The sequence below is a fragment of the Micropterus salmoides genome, unplaced genomic scaffold (assembly GCF_014851395.1).
Source record: "Micropterus salmoides isolate LMB-PRFRI ecotype aquatic unplaced genomic scaffold, ASM1485139v1 Ms_hic_scaffold_22, whole genome shotgun sequence".
Classification (NCBI taxonomy): Eukaryota; Metazoa; Chordata; class Actinopteri; order Centrarchiformes; family Centrarchidae; genus Micropterus; species Micropterus salmoides.
Window position 1 is genome coordinate 18190465 of NW_024041373.1, and position 24028 is coordinate 18214492.

General features: G+C 40.5%; 1 protein-coding gene across 2 annotated transcripts in view; it reads left to right on the forward strand.

Moving 5' to 3' along the window:
- The first annotated feature begins 639 nt into the window (after positions 1-639).
- Positions 640-24028, forward strand: part of sorcs3b (sortilin related VPS10 domain containing receptor 3b) — a 45751-nt gene continuing 22362 nt past the window's right edge. Inside the window, exons 1-6 of one of the 2 annotated variants that reach the window (XM_038737789.1) lie at positions 1613-1720; positions 18611-18750; positions 18841-18908; positions 22761-22860; positions 23024-23182; positions 23381-23454. In XM_038737789.1, coding sequence (XP_038593717.1) covers positions 23027-23182; positions 23381-23454 — 230 coding nt within the window. In that variant the 5' untranslated portion in view covers positions 1613-1720; positions 18611-18750; positions 18841-18908; positions 22761-22860; positions 23024-23026. Of the gene's footprint in view, positions 1721-18610; positions 18751-18840; positions 18909-22760; positions 22861-23023; positions 23183-23380; positions 23455-24028 lie in introns of both variants that reach the window. The other variant, XM_038737788.1, reaches the window with a different exon arrangement.

Consider the following 24028-nt stretch of genomic DNA (forward strand, 5'->3'; position numbering starts at 1 on the left):
ATAAGTTTTCCAAGTCAAAAAAATAAGCCTTTTTTAAAAACAAGACTGACATACAATTCCTGCAACAGCTGACATAGAGCTCTGTCAGCAGGAATTAGGTACTGCCTTTCAGGATTTATTTGGCTCTACTAATTGAAACTAATACCTTTCAAATAGCATATTGATTTGGTGAAAGCTCAATTTTTCAAATGAGAATTGTAAAAATGAATGAATAATACAATAATGTGAAGGTGCCAAGATGAAAACAGAGTTGTTGGATGCTTGTTGCCTGTGTGGCACCACAAGACATGGAGATGACAGCAAACATATCATACTATGACTTCAAAGTGCATCTTATTTCCAGGGCTGTTGTGCAGTAGAAGGCCTGAGGCACATTGTATTAGTGGCCTAATTAAAAAAAAAGTCTTATAGTGTCATGAGAAATACAGGCACAGTAGAAAATCCTGCATCTGTCCACATCAAAACGCTATCTGGATCTTTATCGGGAAGTCCAACTGAAAATGTAGTCACTCCTGCGCACGCGCGTGCACACGGTTGACAGGTGAATCCGGTGTTGATTGATGCAAGCAAATTATGTTTTTTTCCCCCCCCTGTCGTTTCAGATGCAAAATTTTTTATTGCCACAGCACTGTACTGCAAAGAACAAATTATTTTTGCTGTCAAACGCTACGAGTCAATCAGGGTGCTTTTTTGGATAACTTTTGTAGGTTTACATAAATAGCCTAAGACGTAATTGAATAAAAACTATGTCCTCCCAGACGAAAAAAAGATCAGCATTTTAAAGCCGTTTTTTCTCCAAACATCCTCATAAACAATGAGCTCAAACAGTTCCTGCAGTCACTCTCCGTCGGCGCGTTTGCCTGATGCGCAGCGCCTCCCCAACTGGTCCCTCACTTTGACAAATTCCTGGACGTGAGCGGGTCTGCTGGCTTCTTGCTCGTAAAGATGATACCTTGAATATTTTAGAAGTTGAATAGCTCTTGCACACATTCACCCCCCCACCGGTAGAAGATCAGTCTGGAAGAACACAATGGGACGGTGGTTATTTTGGAGTTTTTCGCTTTTGGCTTTCGCATTCCTGTACTCCGCTCACCCCAAGTTTGTGGCTCAAGCGGAAATAAGTTCTCCCAGACCAAACGACAGATTTTATCGCCTGGAGGTAATACCGCTGGAGGCACGTGTTACCCGAAAATCAACGGCGGTCAAAGGCTCAATCAAAGTCGACCACAGCGGAAAAGTTTTAAGCGCTTTTGAAACGGACGGTGCTTTGAAGCCAATTAATGGCAAGGAAGTGGGGAATGAAACACAGAGTGGACTTGGAAATGAGGCACCCATCGGCATCAAAACGGCACCAAACTATCACAAACGTTTCAAAATGCCTGGTAAAGAGTATGGTAAGAATTCCGAGGACATCCAATGGCGACCTACAGCGAATATACTGTTAGAAAACGCAAGAAAGAGAGTAAAAAGGAGCGTCGGCACAACATTCAGCGAAAATGTGGATAGGAGTATAAGTGGAGAAGCTCAGTCAAGAGAGAGGTTTGTGGAGACTGTCCAAGGTGTTTCTAACTCCAGAGCCGAGTTCCGGCGCACTGGGGAGGAAGCCAGAGGGTCTAACCCGAGGCAAAGCGAGCCGCACCTGGACACTTCTACTTTTGCTCTATCGGGAGACTCTGCGCACAACCAGGCGATGGTGCACTGGTCCGGACACAACAGCAGCGTGAGTTTCAGTTTTACAAATAACACAATATATCATAAAGGTTTTAGAAAACGTGTTATTTCCCCACACACCGATTACAGCACAATTCATTTAACATTTTCATTTCATGTGTGAAAATGCAAATTTTGAACATTGTAAAAATAGATTTACATGAAACTGGCACATCTTTACGCACAGCTGTTTCTGCGCGCACGAGGGAAATTCCTTCCTACAAACTAATTACTTCAGTCTAAGATGGTCTTGAATTGATCAATGCATTTTCTCTTTTCTCATTCATGATGTTTGTCGTTATTGCCTAAATAGAGGTTGTGACTTTATGCGGGTTGTGTGGGCGCCTGATGGATGCGACTGTGCACTTGCTGGATTCCCTCTGGCCCTTTCAAACTACACTAGAATAATTTATTTCAATGGAGTGTTTGTCACATGAACTTGAAATTAACAGTTAACCCCGTGGGTAAATTTATCTGACACTGAGCAATGGGAAGGTGCATTGTGGCAGCAATCACAACACATTAATTATTTATGAAATAATCAAAGATTGTCTCCCAGGGAGGTGCAATAGCTACAGTTAAAAGGGATTGGGTCCAACTTGGCCCTTGATGTGAAGCTAATGATACAAGTCTGACCTTTTTTGAAAATGAACCATGCATTTGTCCTTGACATTTGACTCACACCTTGTTGGTAGTTGTCTAATTGCTTGGATTAATACTACATTGCAATATGTTTGTTGTTGAAATGTTGCCCAGCTTTGGTTGTGCACAGCTTAAATGGATGACAAGACATTGCAGCAACCACCCATACCCCCCACTCCCAACCCACTCTCACACACCACAGCTGCATGCACTCTTTGTGGTTGCACACCATTTTACCATCACAAAGACAAAGCCATGGAGATTTTATCTCTTACTTTACATACGCCGCATGCAAAGGTGTTTGCAAGCTTCAGCACTTATCACACACAAATATCTTTAAACTACAAACAGCCTCGTACAAGCCACTCTGCCTTTTTAACTTCAGGTAATTCAGATCACCTCAGTTAGCTGGGCAAAAGTGTGTGTGGTGGCAGCATTAATCTGAGACCACATCAGAAGATTTGTGTCCCAGAAACACTGCAAATATTTATACATTATCCAAAAACATATATAATTTCAATGGATTATACGGTTCACCTCTACTATACTTCTATTTGTATTTTCATGGTACATTTTATGTTTGGTAATATATGTCATAACATCAGAGGCATCGCAGACTTCAGCCACATGCTATGGCCAGAAATAAACCAGAAATGCATCTAATAAAATCTGATTTGTGGGATGTATTGTGAAATATGTTGTTGGTTTGAGATATCTTCACCAACGATGCCCTTTTGTACTGCAGGACACTGTTCACTGGATCATTACTGATGGGCTTGTCACTGCAGCCAGTCAACATCTGAGATTTATACAGTCTGAACCTGTCTGTCGTCCCAAAAGTACGGCTGGAACTGCAGGGTTTAAATTGATGGCATTTTATGACTAGATGTTAGAGCTTAGACTATATTAGATGTAAATGACTGATAATAAATCCAATCTAAAAGGAGCATTTGAAGGAAAATTACTACATTCCTGTGGTCTAGGATAGATCTATCAAATATTCACTTCAAGACTTTGCCAGTGATCTGGCCAAAATGTAAAATCCTATATGGAGTGAAATGAGAAAGATTTAGACGGTGATCATGATGGCAGCGGGGGAATCTTCAGAGTTCAGATGAGATAAAGAATTTCATCGTATAAAACCTCAAATCTATCCACAAATCAGTCTCCCAACTATTATTTGATTTCTGTGATTGTCTGAGACATCAAAGCCTGGAGCCATAGCTCTCTGGTCTCTGACTTTTAAGAGAGATAACATTGATTGGACTCGGCCATGGGAATAAAACATATACTGCACGAATTCCCTTTTTAAATTCATGCTTCTTAACTACATATAGTATTGATTGAGTGTGCATGTTTCTGTCCTGAATGGGAATGGAGACACATAGGGTTATGATTCATAATGTGTGCCATAAATAGGAGAAAGAATAGAAATTAAAGTAATTAAAAATACTAATAAATACAATTGACTGTGATATGACTACGTATGTTGGTAATCTTTTAAAACAGCCATTGCAGCACAACCTACACTCAAGGGATGCCGACCCTCCCTCCACCCTGAAAGCAAAAGTCTTAGTGTGCGAGCCAGCTGGTAATCAGGGAGTTATTGGCAGCCAAATTATTTTAGGTTCCTGATTGACCATTTTTGCAAGCTCCTTGCAGACAGCTGACCAAACTAGGACACTGTGCTGAAGCTAAGGATAGTTAATGAGTGTCTTTATTGACATCACACCCCTTGAGCTGCTGCTGCAGAAATTATACTGAATTTGTTTGTGTAAATAATGCCCACCTTCAATGAAAATAAGGGTCTGGTCATCTTCACTGGCCTGCTATTATAAACTTACTCTGGGAGGAGCTGGAGGCCAGTTGTTCTTGGACCATGGTGTAAATCTTTTTTGTTGTTGTTGTGTTTTGTCTGAGGTGGTGAGAGTCAAAACCAATCTGTCAGCTCTGTAACATTGTCTTTTTCTGCTGCGACTGACTGGCAATCAGACAGGCCTCCTGGGCCGCGTTGTCCGCATGCTTAATCAGAACGAGGCAGTTATTGTTGCACATAATCTCATCGGTATAAATAGACAATAAAAAAGAGGAAATGGCATGGCCCTGGGGGACACTTGTGTTTAAAACCGGTTCATTAGATAGACAGCCATTCCATTTAACATGCCAGAGCTGGTTGCATAGAAACTCCTTGATCCATAAAATCAATTGGAATGGGTTCCCAATTCACAGAGGTGTTTGACCAGAGTTTGCGGGTGGATGATGAAAAGTGCATTAAAAAGCTGCCACTGTCGAGGTATTCAAATACAACAAAGGGAAAAGTTTCAATGTGGTTTTGTTTTTCTGATAATTTCCCACATCTCTTTTGTATTTTACAAGCACATCTGCAATTTCTTGATTTTGCACTTATAATTTGAGGTAAGATCCCTTTTAATTAAACAGTTACATGATGCTAAGTCAAAGGGGCTGATATTTGACCTTGTAAAACCTTTTGTTCTTCCGCTTTTCATCATCCTCTTGTCCCCTGGAGATTTTGATCCATACACTTTTGAAAACCAAAAGTAGTTCACGTTTTAAAATTTCAGTACAAATTGTTTGCCTCCTGTGACACACTTTGTATAAGGATATTCTGCAGCACCTCAGCATAAGGAAATGTTTTGTTTAAATTATTATCAATATACCTACATCTGATTCAATTGATTGTCAGTTAAATGCTTTACTAAGTATGTAGTTGCCACTGGGGAAGAAACTTCAGAGAACTTTTTTTCTACCAGCCATATTCATCCTTTAGCTTTTACCTGCTTGTCCCTCGAGGTGTCAGCACCATAAGTCTGTTCATTAATCCATCCCGTCTCAAGCCTTTTGGGGTGCACTGTCCACTGATGTGATTCTAAGATGCTGATAGAAACTGCAGCAATCCTGCGTGCTATGTAAGAAGTACACTCTTGGTTACTACAGCAAAAACAATCGCTCAGGAGCCTGTATGGGCAATTATTAAAGGTTTTCTGAGAAAAGGCAGCATTTACCATTTGTTTGTTTTGTTTTTTTGCCTCAGTTTTATTTTATTTTACAAATTTTACCCTCTGTAGTAATAATTCAGTGAAATCTTACTTTTTTACTCCTCAGATGACATGCATGTATGCCCTTTGTTTCATGAATCATTTATGCTCGGGGACCATAATGCATGACATCAACATAGGCTCTCAGCACGTCCTCAGCAGTTAGGCTAGTTTTACCTCACAAAGTGCATTTTAAGCTGCAAAACAAGGCCCGCCATCAGTTGCGTGTTCAAGCTCACTGTCATTACTTGATTTCCTTTCTGACTCCCTATCAGTCTCAGTCTCTCTTTTTAACACACACACTTACACACACTTTATATTTCAAATTCAATCAAAGTGACAAAGCGGGTGCAGAATCATATTTGACAAGTTTGCATGTGATTAATTAGTTTAATAACTGTCGTAGTGTGGCAGACACATAGTATAGCTGTGATTAGGTTATGAAAACAAATTTATGCATTTTCTGATTGGGAAAATCATAAAATTGAAATTCAAATTGGGAGACGACCTCTTTATTAATCATCATGGAGATAGAGTTAAAACAAACTGTGGCGCTTTATGAGATGAAAGTTTTTATGTCTAAAGGTCATGGCTGATTTTGTTTGGTTCTTTGTTGCCATCACTCCAAATAGCAGGCAAACCAAGCTACCCCAATTTGGTAACAGTATGTGTTGAGCCTTACAGGTCCTTGAAGCAGCATATTGCCTGAAGCAACACAGCAGTTACTATCATGTTTAAAGATGACTGGGATTGCTCAGGTGGCAGTCAGCTTAAATAATGGTTTGAGTTGGCAGTTTACAGTGACGGGAATGTATTAGTTGCGGGGGGGAATGCATTTTTCCTATCTAGTGAGATAGAAAAGACCAAAACGTAATGCACCACACACACACTGTGCAATCAATGTAGGTGATGGAAATCTTTCAAACACGAAATGACACATTTGGAAACGGAATACTCACTCAATGGGTATCCTGGAACAAATCCTTTTAAAATGACTGGTTGCTTTTTCTTTGAACAAAAAAAAGACTTATGGTTAAAATCTGTATAAGCTATAGCTATATAAATGGACAAATCAATAGGAGAAAATGATGGCAGTTATTTAGAAATTATTAAACAATATTCATCAAAATCTTTGCAGAGGTAAGGCTTGATGGGTTAATGGTTTTATTGGAGCAAATGTGAATTGACATCAATACAAATGTCATGAGACGAAACAATGTAACACTGAATTTGAAATAACAACTAATTGTATTCTAACTTTACTACTGCTACCATTTAATGACCCTCTCAACCTGAATCCAGTACCCTTTAATTCTTGATTTCATGCTGTGCGTCTCTACTTGACACACTCTGATTCTTAAATAGTCCTGTTTGTCACCATCTTGTATTGTATTCCCATTCATTTCTATCTTTCTTTGCTGTATACTCTTGTTTTGTGTTTCAGTGGCTCAATTTTTCACATTTTGTATTTGGTTGTCCTTCTCGTGCTGTTTTTCTCCCAAACACGTTTCTCTCTAATTTGGAGATGTTCTGTAAATATTTTTCAAAAGTGTAGATGGCCTACTGCAGCTGTTAGGATGGTACACAACCGGGTGTGACAAATACAGATCGGATAGTCTTAAATTATTAGGAATAATTGGTAGGTGGTAAGAGGTAGGTGGTTTGTGTTGATATTGCAGTAAACAACTTTAAATGTGAATTATTTCATATTATTTAATAAACCTGCAAACTAACAATCAAATAAATGGCCCAAACTGTCACATTATACACCATTCAGGTTCAAATGCAGCTGTGTAAACACATCATTGTGTCTTGCTCCATTACAGGTTGCGACGCTTGGTTACCAGAACCCTCCCTATTCTGTTTCTGATTGGCTAGTATTCATAACTAGGTACTGCACATGCGCAACTACAAACAAAGATCAAATAGAAGTGCGTAGCTAAAACGAAGCGGTCAACACACTGGGTAAAGAGTTGCTGCAGCAATGTGCAGTATGAAAATTATGGTGATTTTTGAAAATGAAACCATGTAACCTGTTTTTGTACAACTCTTAAATAAAATGATGAATCTGAAAATTAGCGTAATTGTTGTGGTTTCGGACAGAACGGACCCAAACGCAACGCTTGACAGTTTTCAAAAGAGGTTTATTGAGTGAAAAAGGGAAGATGACGGGCTGGAGGTGAAAAGGGGGAAGTTGGATGCTGGCAGACGTGGGCGCGGAGGACCGAGGAGCCGGCGGGGCTGTAAAGGTTCCGGCGAGGTGACCAAGAGGGACCACGAGGCCGAGGCGAGAGAGGACATGGAGGCCGGTGGACAAGCGAGGAGCGTGGAGGGAAGCGGGGGGAGCGCTGCGGAGGTGAGGCGAGGGGAGAAGGCAGGTAGACAAGCCCAGCTGACTGATCGGATGACGGAGGTGAGTGGACCTGGCGGGGGAAACAGACAAGGTTGGTTTCAGAGGACAAGAGGTCGGAGAACGAGGTATCAGAGAGCTAGAACGGTGAGATGGCACCAGGACTGGAGCGACGACGATCAAGCGGCGATGCAGTGGAGGACCGGGGTAGAAATACTGGTGAAGATGAGGCTGATGGCTGGCAGGTGTGGCGGGCGGAGGTGGAGGTTGACGAGACACAGGTGCGGATCATCAGCCGGGCTCCGGAGCGGAGAGAGGGAGAGTACACACCGAGGGAGAGGGGAGGAGCCACAGGGAATAAACAGAAATGCGAAACAAGGGAAAAACAAAAAAGAAAAACCAAAAAAAGCACAGGACACTCGCCGTCAACAGGGCCCCCCCCTCAACGGACGCCTCCAGGCGCACCCCTGGCTTGTCAGGGTGGGCCCGGTAGAAGTCCATCAGGAGGGATTTGTCCAAGATTTGGCTGGTGGGGATCCGGGAACGTTCCTCCGGGCCGTAGCCAGTCCAGTCCACCAGGTACCGGTATCCCCGGCCTCTACGTCGCACATCGAGGAGGCGGTGCACTGTGTAGGCTGGATGGCCATCAACTATTTGAGGAGGGAGGGGCACCGCCGCTGGCATGGAGAGGGTGCTGGTGGAAACAGGCTTGATTAGGGAGACATGGAAGATGGGGTGGACCTTTAGGTGAGGAGGGGGAGGGTCAGGTGCACAGCGGTTGATTATGGCCTCGATGGGGTAAGGGCCGATGAACCGGGGGGTGAGTTTTTTTCGAAGAGGTCTGTAGAGGAAGATCCCTGGAGGAAAGCCAAAGCCTGCTGCCCCGGCCGGTAGGCGGGCGCAGGGGTCCGGTGGCGGTCTGCCAACTGGCGGTTGCGGGTTGTGGCGCGCTGCAGAGCAGCGGCAGCGTCGAAGATGGGCCTGTACTGAAGGGACCACTACCTCCTCTTCTAGTGACGGGAACAGGGGGGGCTGATAACCCAGGGAACACATGAATCGGGACATACCAGTGGCGGTGCAGACTTGGGAGTTGTGGGCATTCTCGATCCAGGGGATGTGGGAGCTCCAGGAGGCGGGGCTACAGTATGCCACACACCTGAGTGCCCCCCCCAGGTCCTAGTCGACCTGTTCGGTCTGCCCGTTGGTCTGGGGATGATAGCCGGAGGAGAGGCTGGCGGCTTTCCAAACTTTAGAGGTGAATTGGGGGCCCCGGTCAGAAACAATGTCCTGGGGGATGCCGTTGAGGCGGAAAACATGGTCAATGATGAGGCGGGCAGTTTCCAGAGAGGTGGGGAGTTTGGGTAAGCGGATGAAGTGGACGGACTTGGAGAAGCGGTCGACGACTGTGAGGATGACTGTGTTCCCATTAGAACTGGGGAGACCGGTGACGAAATCCAGGGCGATATGGGACCAGGGGTGATTGGGGATCGGAAGAGGGCGGAGCAGACTGGCGGGTGGCTGTTGGGATGATTTGGTGCGGGCGCACACCTCGCAGGGTGCTAGGAGAGGGTGAAGTTAAACCTGTTGAAGAACAGGGCCAACCGGGCTTGACGGGAGTTCAGTCTCTTGGCGGTCTGAAATGTAAGAGATTTTCGTCAGTGAGAACCAGGAAGGGGTGTTCTGCTCCCTCAAGCCAGTGCCTCCATTCCTCCATAGCCAGCTGCTCCCGGTCCCCCACGGTGTAGTTCTAGAACATTGAGGTAGCACCAGGACTGGAGCGACAATGATCAAGTGGAGATGCAGTGGAGGACCGGGGTATAAATACTGGTGAAGATGAGGCTGATGGCTGGCAGGTGTGGCGGGCGGAGGTGGAGGTTGATGAGACACAGGTGCGGATCATCAGCCGGGCTCCGGAGCGGAGGGAGGGAGAGCACACACAGAGGGAGAGGGGAGGAGATGCAGGGAAAAAACAGAAACGCGAAACGAAGGAAAGATAAAAAACAAAAACCAAAAAAAACACAGGACACTCACAGTCAGCTGGGCTGCCACCTCAACAGTAATATGACCACTTTAACCAAAGTGCTTTTGTTGCCTAAACCTAGCCACATGTGAGACTCAGGATGCAAACCTTGCTCTCATGTGTCAAAGTCCTGCCCTTTAAATGTCCACCAGTGTTGCCAAATGTAATGTGCTTATTAGTAAAGGACATTATTAGGTTATTAATCTTCTGTTATGTTCTGTAGCAAAACAGGAATGCAAGATGGGGGGAAAAAAAGTGTTCCTTTTGGTTTTCTGTTTTATTAGTATAATTCAACCCGTTCGTACTCCCTGACTCGTCACATACTCACACTCACCATCATTTATCATTTAATCATTTAGCTGACACTTTTATCCAAAGTGACTTACAATTGCTAAGTATGTCAGAGGTCCATCACCACAGTCAGCATCAGTTTATAATGCACTATAGCATCATTGTTCAACACACTGGGGGAAGCCCGGTAGCATCAGTTTATGATGGTAAAGTTAGGGATATGATATTTAACAGAAAAGATTGAGTAAGGAGGTGGATGGAGGGCCAGAACCCCAGAACCAGGAGACTGGGGTTTGTATCCTGTGTGAAACAAAAAGTCAGCATTAAATATTTTATTATAAAATAATTATATTTTATATTTGATAAGTTCCGCGAGTTACATAAATTGCGTAAGTTCCGCGAGTTACATAAATTGCGTATGTTACGCAAGTGACTTAAATTAACTTAAGTGTTAACTGACCTAAGTAGTTATTTAAACCCAGACCATGATCTTTTCCAAACCTTAACCAAGTAGTTTTGTTGCCTAAACCCAACCAAGTATTTTTTGTGCCTAAACATAACCAAATTGCTACGTTTCACGACTTTAATACGTTTTATTTTGAAAGTTTAACCGGATGTTGCATATGTATTGTTGCTAACTTTTCTGGGCATTGCATATTTGTTGTTGCCAAGCGTTGCTAACTTGACTGCGGAGCCTTAAATGTCTTAAAATGACGCTAAAGGGCTTCCCAGGGCATTAAGAATGAGTGAGAATGTGTTGTATAATTAGGCGACCCCCAAACGATGGTTAAAGTAATGAAAAATAATCTACACAGTCTTTTAGATCATTTAACATTAAACATTTATCAGCTTTTATCACCAAGAAATGACTCTGTTACTTAGTCTTTATTATGCAATCAAAAAATGGGTTTGAGAGCAAAACTATCCACACTCATATATGTGTGATTAAAAATGCAAAGCAATTCCCATGCACCAGTTCAGACATCGAATCCTTGCTATTACTGAGACGGCATTGATTTTTTATTTTTTTTTTCCCGCTCCGTCTTCTTCATGGACTTCAGAACTTTTAGTGTAATTACTGTGTAATTTACTGTGCAGTGGATGTTGTCACTCTGATCGAGACTGGCCAATAGAGATTTGTCTTTTGTAGGTCCCACACACAAGATTTCAGCTCAACATTTTAGATTTGCAAAACTTTTAGATTTGCAAACAAAAGTTTTGGATAAAATTTACAGCACACATTTGCTAGTGTGGAAAGTTTTGCCCTAAAAACTATTTTGTGACACAAAACTAACTCCATAGTAATAAGTAAGTTTTATTTGGTAATGAGTTGACAGTCACCACGAGCCAATCCCATTGAACTCCATGTCCTGTCAATCTGAATCATAATACCTGGAGAGGAGAAGGGGCAGATTCCTTGGACTGCATCTACAACTTTTTGTCAGCTCAAAACAAATGTATCCACCTAAGCTGCTGGAAAACTACCAAGTCCTTTTCAGTCCTTTGTTCCCTGGAGAAGACATTCCCTCCGAACATAATCATGGCAGCATTTATGTTTACCTCAAAATGTAACTGGCAAAACAAATAAGAATATAAATGTAATTTGTAGGAGAAATATATACTTTAAAATGTATGTTAACGAAAACTTAAAAAGAGAAGCCAGTCTCTGCCTCCACATATTATGAAAAATGCAAATAAGTGATCGGGGGAAATGACAAAATGGTGATATGTGTGACACATTTAGCTTATGATTTTAGTCTCTCAGCACTTTTGGCAGTGAAGGGGGTCATTTTAGGTGGAGGGCTTCTCTCTTCCAAAATCTCAATTTGGACCCACTACTGCCTTTGGCTCCAGCTCAGACCCCCGTGGGCAGAAGCCGAGCCATTAGGAGCCAAAGCTGTTAAGGAGAGAGGAGACTGGAAGTAATGTCTGAATGGTGTTACATTTCTCAAAGAATTCCAAAATCCTAAGTAGTGTACAAACTTATTATAAACCTGTTAATTTTCCCAAAAATTTATAATATCATATTTCACCCAGGGTAAATATCCAATCTGTTGTATTCCATGGCTTAATGAATAACAGGATTACACACACACAGAGTAGATGTAGTCATGCCACTGTACCTTCGTCAGAACACTAAATATGAACAAATAAAAGTGTCAGAGAACAAAAAACCTGAAAGAGTAAATTGCTAATGTTGTATTTTCTCCAAACTGCTTACAATGCATCAAATCAATATAAAATTGCAGGAGAAATGACTAGAACTTTGTCGAATGTGTCAAAACATTTAAATGACTTGCCATCAAATTTGTCCTTGAATGCTGCATTCCTTGTTTTTCCACCTTTTTTGTCAAAACCTCAGAGTGCCTTGGTGTCACCATCAAAACACAAAGAGAAAATATGGACTGAGTGCGGAGAACACTAAATATACCTTGTCCATTAAACATATTTCACTGACATTTCACCCCAGGCTTTCCTTAAAGAAATGAAGCAGACCAATCACAATATTTTATCCCACTAATGGCAAACAGCACAGTTTGTGGTGCATTGTTGTTAGCAGCAGAGAGACATAACATGCCCGCAAAAACTCTTCACAATAGGGCCGTATCTCAAGTGAAACCCTTTTATATTCAGCCCATTTCATTAATTCCCCCCATAATGGACTGAATTGATTGCTAAAACCTCTGAAGCTCAAAGCGTCAGAACCATATGACCAAAGCTCAGGAGTCGTGAGGATAAGCAGACATACAGACAGCAGACTAATGCACAAGGGACATTTCACTGAGGTTTACTTGATGAAAGCAGCATCCTCTGAGTATGTTTTCACCCACAAAGTACAAACAATCAATTTGGTCCTCTGATGAGATGAGGACAGAGTAAGGCCTCTCTTCGACCGCATCGTTTCTTAAAAGACGTTTGTCTTTTCTGCTAAGTGCTCTACTTCGGAGATGCTCTCAAAGAGCCACAATCCAGATGTTGTGTTTTTATCCCTCCACCCACTTGCAGTGCATCCTGATTTTGCCCTCGTTGCTGTCAAGCCTTAAAGAAATGTATGCAAATTTGCAACTAATACTGTATTTCTTTTCTCCGCAGGTGTTTGCATCAGATAATTTCTAATGGATGCATGAATATATTAATCTTTAATCTTATGAGGAGAAAAAAACAATTTATGTCTACAGTGTTGGATGACACAAAAGTTGAGTTAATTTTGATACACAGATAACTTTATACATCCACACTGGTAGTCTTTAGATTTTAAGGATGTTTTTCTATATCCAATTAGGTTAACAAAGGACACAAAACTAGTGTGCTTAGCTGGTGATCCACCCCCCCCCCCCCCCCAACCCTCATATCACAAGAAATGAAAGTGATAGTCTACAATGGACCTGAAATGTTCTCCCTTTGGGTGGGAGATCTAGGACAGTAATTAGTTAGTTGACTTAAAGAAAACACAGTGTGTGTCAGATTACTCAAGTGACTGTTTCTTGCCCTTGGCTGCTTCTTCCTTCCCTTAATGAAGTTGAGAATGTAATGAGCTTAACAACAAATGGAACAGGTTTTATTTTTGTATCATCTGGATTGCATCTGCGTGAACAGGCCAGTGAAATGCAGTGCAGTGAGGTGAACAATGGAGTCCCAGCTTGCTCTTCTCACATTGGTATGCCAGCTTTTGGTGTTTGATAATGGCCAGGATGCATTAGGGGGCCTCCATGGATCAGCATTATTCGGTGGACTTGGCTCTTCCCACTGTGTTCTATGGTTTTCACCCCGCTTCCTCTTCCAAACCATTCTTCTGCTTCTTATTCAAAGCACTAATGGCAGAGAGTCAATTTTTGGGTAATCGACACACGAGTACAAAAAATTATGTTAAAGATTGGCATCACCCAGATCTGTCTTATTGACTCAGACATTTTCTCTCAAAAAAGATTCTTTATGGCTTAGAGGTGACTTTATTTTATTCATTTTATTTATCTGTTGTGATCATCAGTGTTTTTATGATTGCCTCAATTATTGTAATATATTTGTTGCTTATCGGTTTGTAGGGGTATATAGGTTGATGCTATTTTATCATTTTATATTAATTTTTTGATCTGATCTGTTTTACTCTCTTACTAGGTTTCGTCACTTGAGGGTTGTGGAAACAAGATGTGTATACAACATTGACATCGTAACTTTTAGTTTATTAGGAAAACAGTTTGTTAGCAAAACAAATGCTGGATGTGCTTATTATCACATCCAGCAGTTATTGAGTAACGTTATTATTAATTTAAAGTCTTGTCTGTGGCCACCTGGTGAATCTAAGTCCAGTATTCACTTTTCTTTTGGCTCTGTTTTTGGTCTCTACCAACTCCTGGGGGAAATATCTGGCCCTTAACCGCTAAATGCTCCACTGTGTTCATGAGCTAGTGCTGAGCAGGTAGTGAACAAAGGGTTTTTATACCTTCTTTACTGAAAACAGTTGCCTGCTGTGATGGAAAACTACGCTATGAGAGCAGTGAGAGTGAACCAAAACAGTAAAGTTGCAGCCAGACAGCTAAACAATGAGCTGAAAATCACAAAAAAATCTCTGGAAAACTGAGCTGCAGATTCAGGTGACAGTTCTCTGCAGACTACTACGACTGACTTCTTTTAACTTTACATTGTCATTTGATACATTGTTGTTTAAAAAAAATATTGATTATAGCTACTTTATAAATTGGAACCCATTTCATTATTAAGTGGGACCTTTTACATTGTCACCTTGTCAGTGCTCTCTGGTGGACAAACTAAAGGAGACACTGTTTCTAAATTACCTCAAACCTAGCTGAACTCGGCCAACATATAAACCAATACGATAAATCTGCATTAAGCTAATATTCGCTCATATATTGGTCTAGCTGTAGTCTGTGTTACATGTTTTGTAACCTCTATGTTGTATTTTCTGTGTGCTGCTGCCTGTAAAAGAGATTGTTTAATCTCAGTTAGGCACTTTTCTGGTTCAATAAAGTTGTTATTATTATGAATTACAAAATTATTATCTAGTACAGGACATCTTCACAGCCTGAGTTTCTTGTTGGAAAATAGAAAAACACAAAAAGTACACACAAATATATACTTTCTGTACACGTGCATCTACACATAGCCCATGTAAATAAAAGAACGTCTGCTGTAAAGTCTTGTCTGATTATTTTTAATTCGATCACTTGATGGATTCAAAACCCACCTTTTACTGTGTTTATCAGATCTGATAAGGTCACAAAACCTGACCTAAGCTGACAGATAAAGGTAGCGTATTTGGATAAAAATCAGCCTATGAAAGCTTATATTTAACAAATGATTTAATTATTGTTGACACATTTCAGCGAATTGTCAGACGTTTTGATGTTGTGGTTGGACTCAGAGGAGGTAAATAGACAAGGGTTACTCCCGGGAGATGGCTGTGTGAATGGATGTGTTTACCCTCCAGTGCAATATACAAAAGCTTATGTGTATTCATGAGAATGTAAATGTGTACCATTTCTGCAGTGAATATTTCACAGGAGGCTAAAGGTAAAAAAAAATATAAATATATGTCAATGCTTCTCTGAGAAAGAGTCGTTATCCATGTTATAACATTCACTGTTACTTTGGGCGTCCCTTGGAAATTAATTTAGATCATTCCGTTGTCCCCCTCCGGTTAAGTTAAAAAAATGAAGCCAGATCTGCATGAAAGTGGCTTTATTTCTCACATTTCTTAAGACTCTTCCTACTTCCCGTGATGTGTTACTCCTGAGAAGAAAAGAATGAAACAACAGTCTTTTGGAAGTGTGATATTTAGGATCCCTTTTTTTCCCCCTTGACTACCCAATTAGGCAGAAATAATGTTTGAGGGGTGCCGTCTTAATGATGCTTTACTGGTGGCTGAAAAAGCAACAGGTTCCATTTGAAGTGTGGTGTTAGAAAGCACAATAAAACTGAGCTGATGTGCAGTGACAGTCTATTTCATTTTATTAATAGCCAAATTGCAGTACAGTACACAGAGATAATTCATACCTAAATTGCGAGCTGTGTAGAAAATCTTCTTCCCACAGATGCCTCTCACGTCCCACTGACGCATTTTAAAAATTTGAGCATTTTCTCTTTAAAATAACCCCCAAAAAACAGATTGATATTCTAAAGATTTCATTTAGTCTGTGAATGTGCTATACATGCTGCAGGCTTGAGCGCTCGTGCAAGCGGCTTGTGTAGGTCTGCCTGTAGATAAGGCATTTGCATCGAGCCAATACAGTATGTCTCTGACATTATGGCTGTAACACCTTCGTTGTCATGCTGGCTGTCTATGTTCAACCATCTGAAAGAGTCAAAATACTTGCTTGGCTCAACAGCATCTGACTGTGATCTGACTTTTAATGGGTTTTTTTAATTTTTTTTTTATTAATCTTCTCAATGTGCGGGTTCCTCGTGAAAAATGCGGGATGCAAAACAAAAACACAACAAAAGAAAGTACCTGGAGAGCCTGTTTTTAAAAGGAAAAGAAAGAAAAGGAACAAAGGCAGAAATAAAGAGAGATGGGATGCAAAGAAGTGAAAAAAGCGACAAGAATAGAATGTTAGGATAAAAGGATGACTAAACCCAACTCCTCGGAGGGTGAGAGCCAATCTGAAAATGATTGGTTGACTTTCCCGGGGCAAAGCTCTCTTTGCTCACATCAATAAAACATAAATATGAATAAATGCAGTGCTTTTGGCCTTCCAGGGTCCTTACTTAATTTCATGTATGCAAGTGAGCGATGATATGCATGGAAAATTGTATTTACCTAGAAGGCTCAAAATAATTCTGAAGCCATTTTGTGTTTGTTTGTTCCCAGTATTTACATAAATGCAAGGCTGCACCGTAAACTCTTTTTGCCTTTTAATGCAACTTCATTTGTTGGGCTCTTATAGTGTAAGTCGCGCATGTGATGTGTAAGTCATGCGCTCTCAGCCACTCGTCTCAGCATTTGCACGTAAAACAGTTGCTCCCTATTGACTTGAGCCACACATGCACAGCCTATCAATAATGTTGAAGACGTGGGAATGCACAGTCTCCAGTGATGTACTCTACATGTATCCACTTAGAGACAAATCATCCAAACAGTCATCCGCCTCAGTAGTCTGTTGGTCCCTGAGGTAGATCGTCACTGACCCAATTCAATGGGTCAGCTTTGTTAATGAGCCAACTGCACAAACACGTTGATGTCAGTTAAAACAGGGCCCCTAATGGCAATTACAGCTTGGGTGCTAAGAGGCTTTTTGTTAAGTTTTGCCTTTTGGGGCTATTTTATTTTACATCCTCAACTAAATTCGTGAACATTTGATTAAATTGGATCCATGTAAAAAATGGTGATTGAAATCCTAAAACTGTGAACCTTTTATTCGTTGCTCACTCAATTAATTTGCAATTTTATTTGAATCCCTTTGGTTAGGATTGAACTGCCTCTAGTTTGACACTGATAAAATCAATTCCAGATCCAATTTACCTCACAGTATTTATGATGTCCCATGACACAGAGTCATTGTTGTTGGCAAAAGAGAACTGAAGAGACAAACGATCAACAGTTTAGGAGAGTTTTTCTCTTGTATCCATTTTTCAAAGCAGGCAATTAGGCCTAACATCACAGCCATTTAACTAAGTCTGTACTCCAAATTGATTCAGACTCCAGAGTTGGACCTTGCAGACATGGTGCATTTAGTTATGCAAATGCTTATTTCTCTGTGTGATTGGTTAATTAACCTGTAATGCAGATAGTCCCAGCCATGCACAGTGGCTGTTTGATGGCTAAATTGTGGGTCAATTGGGTTTTTAACATTTTCAAAGCAGACTTAGAGACATGTCTTTGTTCCTCCGAGTCTTGTGTGGCTTTTCTCAGTTTAATGACTCGTTCCGGGGGTCCCATAAGGTTAATGTGTTTAAACTCACTGTAATTGAGCTTTTGACCCATCTTTCAGGGTTTTTTTTTAATTCGTCATATTATGCCATGTTTCTGGTCCTTGATTATTATTATCTGCCATCCCTTCTCCCTCCCTCCATGCGCTGCCCTAAACTCTCTACCCTAACCCCCCTTTCTATCCTGAGTTATGAGCATCCCCATGGGAAGTCATTTATAATGCCATTGGAGTGACAATAATTCGTTTGCACACCATTTCACTCTGCCCTCTGTGCCTTGGCAGGCTTTTATGGGCTGCATTTTTGTTCCCCCAGAAACACATTGTCCAACCATCCTCAGCGAACACGCAAAAGCATTTAGCCCAAACTGGACCTCTTCCAATGAGTGAAATAAGTGACATAACATCTTCCATCAACATTTCAGATAACATTTGTTGGTGCTTTTTGCAGCTGAACTCCTTTGCTATTTTAAATGAATGACAGAAATTTTAAAAAGGAAAAAGAAAGGGAATGAGAGATGACGCTGTAGTGCAGCCACTGACTACATTTCTTTTCATTGTTCAGTGAACAATTATGTTCAGATTTTGCTGTCATGTAGGTATCATTCCACATGAGATACAAGCACAATTCTTGACAGCCCACATGGATTTTTTTCAGATCCTGCCACCAGCAGACTGACATCTCTTGACAGCATGAGGATCACTTGTCATTGGGATAACATACTGTATGAAGCTGATATTTATCAGTAAAGGAATGTAGCAAGCATGTTGTATTTATTCCACACCATTAGATGACAGGTAATGTATGCCGGTGAGGTACTTATTCAAAGGCGTTTTAGTGCAGACGTTGGCATGTAATTACATATGTCTGTTGCTGTTATGTTGTAGGTGATCCTGATCTTGACTAAGCTGTATGACTTCAACCTGGGAGCTGTTACTGAGAGCTCACTCTGGAGGTAGGTGTTAATTTTAATCAATGCCATTTTTCCCTTTCCATCCACTGCAACATTGCAAGAATAAAAAAAAAATGCAAAAGCACAGCTCTAAAAACAATAACAATAATATATTCATAGAGAGTGCAGTGTACTGTTAGTATGATTTATAGTGTTCTCCTTGCTAGGATATGAACAATCAAGTTACACTGGAAGCCAATATGAAGTATGTTTTAATAAAGCAATCTGAAGTAGTTTAGAATGAAGCATCCTCCCCTTTGCTTCCTGCAGTCCCATAAATAACAACTGAGATTGCAACAACCTCTTAGAAAAGGAACTATCTTCTGTCCATCATCAGTAAAGAAACATTTTGAAAGGCTATTTTTTAAAGACATATACCGGAAGAGTTATCTGAGGGATTCTTTGTTTGGATCTGTGGCTCTTTTCCTCTGACCTAGAAACTTCCTGATGGAGTTTTTGATTGATTGTCATTCGTAACCTTTTGTTTCAGAAGCAATTGACATGCAATTGCTACTGTATAGCTATAGTAATTCCATTCAGTATGTATTGAGATGTGAGTTACAGTGCCCTGTCAGGTCATAAATAAGAATGGAATTCATTAAGGATTATACCATAGAGACCAACCCAGCTTTTTTTTCTCACCTCGCCCATAGCCTGCAGAGAACTCATTTCATTCTGAAATACACGTGAAAAAGAGACCATCAGTCTGCCAAGCATAGAGTTTCAAATTAATATCTGTTTCACCAGAGGCGCCTCTAAGATTTACACCCGACTTGACACGTTTTGAAATCCCATATTGTGTACAGGAGGTCTTCCATCATCAAGGTGTCTGCTTAACAATGGCACCACAAGTAAATTAGAGTGTACCTCAGGGGGTGCATGAAGGCTCTTAGTATAGGTATTAGAAAAGCAGAGATTTGAATGTTGTGAAAAGAAATGGGAGTAAATGATTTCTGTGACAACACAATACATGATTTATGACTACAGCTCCGGGCCACTGTTGGTGGCAAAATACAATGTGCAGATCAATGAGTGACTTGAAGAATCTAAACACATCAAGTCCCTTTGTGTTTTAAGATGGCTGCCTTTTCTGCTAAAGAAACTTCACAATATAATAACGTAATTTAAAAGGCTTTCTTCCAGAACCACAATCAAAGACAGATATGCCAACTGAAAGGAGTACTTAAGCAGAAATACAAATGTGTTTAGGGGTAAGTCTTTGAAAACAATGTCAACAACAAATGGGACTATTCAGATTAATGCACAGACAATGATAACAGACACTGGGTATCTATCCAATTATGCGGTGAAATTACATTTGGAGGCACTCAGGTAGAACTGAGAGTGGATTGGCTGTTTGTGGTGAGGAGAAATATGAAGATGTTGATGACAAACACATCTGCCCTTGTCATGAGATGCATGGACTTGTAAGGAACAGGCGGCTCTGTGAAGAGCAAGTATCTTTACATGTTGCAGAGATACCTTCCACAACATTCTGCTTTTATTTTATTGAAACGCAGGTAATTTAATTGATAAACTGATAAATCTGCTTTTTATTATATTTTTTACAATATAATAACCGTAAACCTATATTTGTCACATTTGTGCTGCTAATTTGTTGTTCTATAGCAACACAATACCACACTTAAGCTAAGAAAACGGAATACAAGAGGATGAAACTGAATAAATAAGATGAAAACAGAGAACAAAAGGCCATTCTACCTCTAATTTAAGATATATTTCTGTATGAAAGGGGATTTCACCTCTCCTGTGTTTACACCGTTTTAAGGATGTCTTTAAATCCCTTCCTCACTATCTTCTATGTACAAACGTCTACTGACATGAAAGGAGAGTAATGCCATACTGTCGCTTAAAATGTGTTCAGCACAATGTTGTTATATTCAAGAACTACTGTATGCTTGTGTTTGATGTTTCAGTCCTGTATTTACTGTGTGTACATTCCTCCTGACCATTTTCCAAAGTATACCTGAAGTTCATAAATTGATTTTCTACCTTGCAGGCAGCTGCTTGTTTCATTACATGTCAGTGTAGCATGAAAATCAGCTTGTAAAGCCTTGAGACTTACTTGACGTGTGAAGTGAATGTTTAGGCTACATAATGTGTTTGTCACCGCTACATTATTGCTGAATGGTATTGTAGCTTGGAGTAGGAAATGCCTAATGAATATGTCAACCTCTTTAATGTAGAAAGCTTGCATTATGCTTCTTCTGCTTTCCATATTTTCTTGTGGGTTGTCAAAATGTGATTGCTTCCATTAATGCAGTAGTAAACAGGAGTTTTTGGATTATGTGTACTAAATGTGTACTAAACCATTACCACACAGTGACAACATACTTTTGAAAATGTTACAATACGTTAAAGGTACCCTGTGGTGTTTTCTTGTAAACACAGTTGTTTGTGTGTATCCTTGAGGCCTAACAAACCTGCTGAATGAATTTCCTTCCTCATGAAATATTTGCAAAACCATTTAATATGTCCATAATATTAATCCATAATCTGTATTTACATTGGTCAGCAGTCTTTTACTTCCTGTCTTTTGCTGGTTCATCGCTACATTTCCTGCTGGCTTATTGCCACCAATTGTTGATCTGTGAAATAAACTGAGGGATGACCGATACTGTCGCCTCTCTTTCATTTGACAGACAATCTTTCAGTTAAATGTATTTATTTGCTTTGACTGTTGCTTCACCTTCACCGCTTCACATTGTCCTACTCCTAGCAACTTTTAAGAAAGACCATAACTGCTAACATAAGAGAGTCGACAACATTTCTTGTATGTGAATTAGCTAAAAAAATGCGTGTAATGGCCAATCCCTGATCACTTGTTTAGCCGGGAACTCCTTCGTTGTTGTTTTTGTTATAAATGATTTAATAAGTATGTAAGTGTAATTCTTTTCTCAATAAGTGAGTTTATTCCTGTGTGTTCTCCAGTCTATACAACATACTACATAAAAAATCTTTTGATATTAGAGGTGGATTTAGATGAATATTGAAATTATGCGGAATAGCTAACATTAAAGCTGGTTAGAGTTAGTTAAGTTTTTACACTTACCTAATGATATCACAGATATGCAAATAGCATGCAACATCCAATGACTTTTTGAGCAGGCTTTAGCTACTTTCTATTTAATATAGTTGTCAACAATACTAGTAGAGTACAAAACCCATGCATCAAAAAATGTCTCACAAGTGGTCAAAAACTCCACAGGGTCCCTTTTAACAGTGATTTATTTAATCTGTCTGTTTGTATAGCACATTTCTGTGTAAAAAACACAGACTGCTTGAATGAATGAATGAATGAAACCTTTATTGCCCCCAGGGGGAATTGACTTGAAATGTCTGCTTTTAAGTCAGCTTCCACCGTGTGCTGAAGCATGTTGGCAGAATAAAGAGTAGGCTTTTCCATAAGTGAGTGTGATTTTTTTTTTGAGTAATTTTTTCAAATATCCCCTTTTTTTTATTTGAGCATCTACAGTAAATGACTGGTGGGGTAATGACAGCCCACTTTTTCCTGTCTAGCATATTTCATGCAGGACTGCAACAAAATGCTTTACAAGAGCAAAAATAAAAATAACACATTAGCATGAAGCTAGTATCTCTCTGCAAGTTGATTTTCCTTCTGTAAAGCAAAAGCTGCGTGAATGGTAATAAAAAGAAAAAAAAATCTCAAAACTCATGGTGCGCTTTAGAGATGCAGTCACGTAGAGAATAACTGATTTGCAGTTAATGGGCTAAAACATCCCAGATCGCTGGTACTTTAAAATCTGTCTCTGGCAGGTCTCTAATGGATTTTCTTCATCAAACATGCAACATGTTTTTTTTGTTTGTGTCCAGATCCACTGATTATGGAAGCACCTACACCAAACTCAATGACAAAGTGGGTTCAAGGACCGTTTTAAGTTACCTGTACGTCTGCCCTACCAACAAACAGAAGGTCAGCATTTCTCTTTGCTTTTATCTCTCTGTCTGATCTCTTACAAGCTACGGTCCTGACATCAAATTACAGTTTTTTTTTTTAAATTGCTGCCAAATGTCGGTATCTCTATCTCTCTCCCTCCTCTCATGCCTTATCCCTCGTCTGGCCCTCTGTACTTTAGATAATGATGCTTAGTGACCCAGAGGTAGAGAGCGCTGTTCTCATCAGTTCAGATGAAGGGGCAAGCTTTGAGAAGCATCTCATTAACTTCAATATCCTGAGCCTGCTCTTCCATCCTGCACAGGAGGACTGGATACTGGCTTACAGTCATGACAGCAAGGTAGCTTCTGAGTGAATCCGCAATGAACCTTTAAGTGGAAACAATATAATATATGATGCTGAACCCATAACCTGTTTTTAAAATGTTGTTTTAATGTGATTCTACTGTGGATGTGATGATAGCTGTGCCGCTCATTACCAAGATCTTCCTCCTAAAACTTTTAAGTGTGATGAAGATCAGCCTAATTTTATCTTGCAGCTGTACAGTTCAATGGACTTTGGGAGGAAATGGCAGCTTGTTCACGACAACGTGATGCCAGGCCGATTCTACTGGTATGATTATGTGGATCCTATTTTTGAACTGTTTTGTAGAGTGATTGATTGTAATTTGCATAATGATAGTGTTCATGACCCTATGCTGTCAGAAGGATACAGTGACCTCTTGTCACAGCCCCGCCTCTCCCAATGGCAGTCAAGCACAAACCTGATTATATCCATGTCACGTAGACCTGAAGGAATATTGTTCTTCTTTTCCATAGCACAAACACGACATGCTGTTTTTGTTGTCGCTGTAATTTTGTAATCTCGACTGCTCGGGCACAAGGTAGTGAATATTGATGTGAGCCCGTTTATCCCTGTTTGTCATGGCATGTGTCAAACAGAAGTGTGTTTTGTAGCCGGGAAAGAAAGGGCATTGGTTGGAGGACATCCTCTCCACATGCATGAACAGCGAGGAATTTGATGAATAAGAACGGCACAGCGGGTAAAGCGGCACCCGAAATGGGCATTATTTGTGCTCTTGAAAACCATTCCTTCACGCGTATCAAATTGTATTATTCAAAACGGTTTTACAACCACACACAATTTCATAACTACAGACATTTGCTTTGGTAGATATTTATGGGAA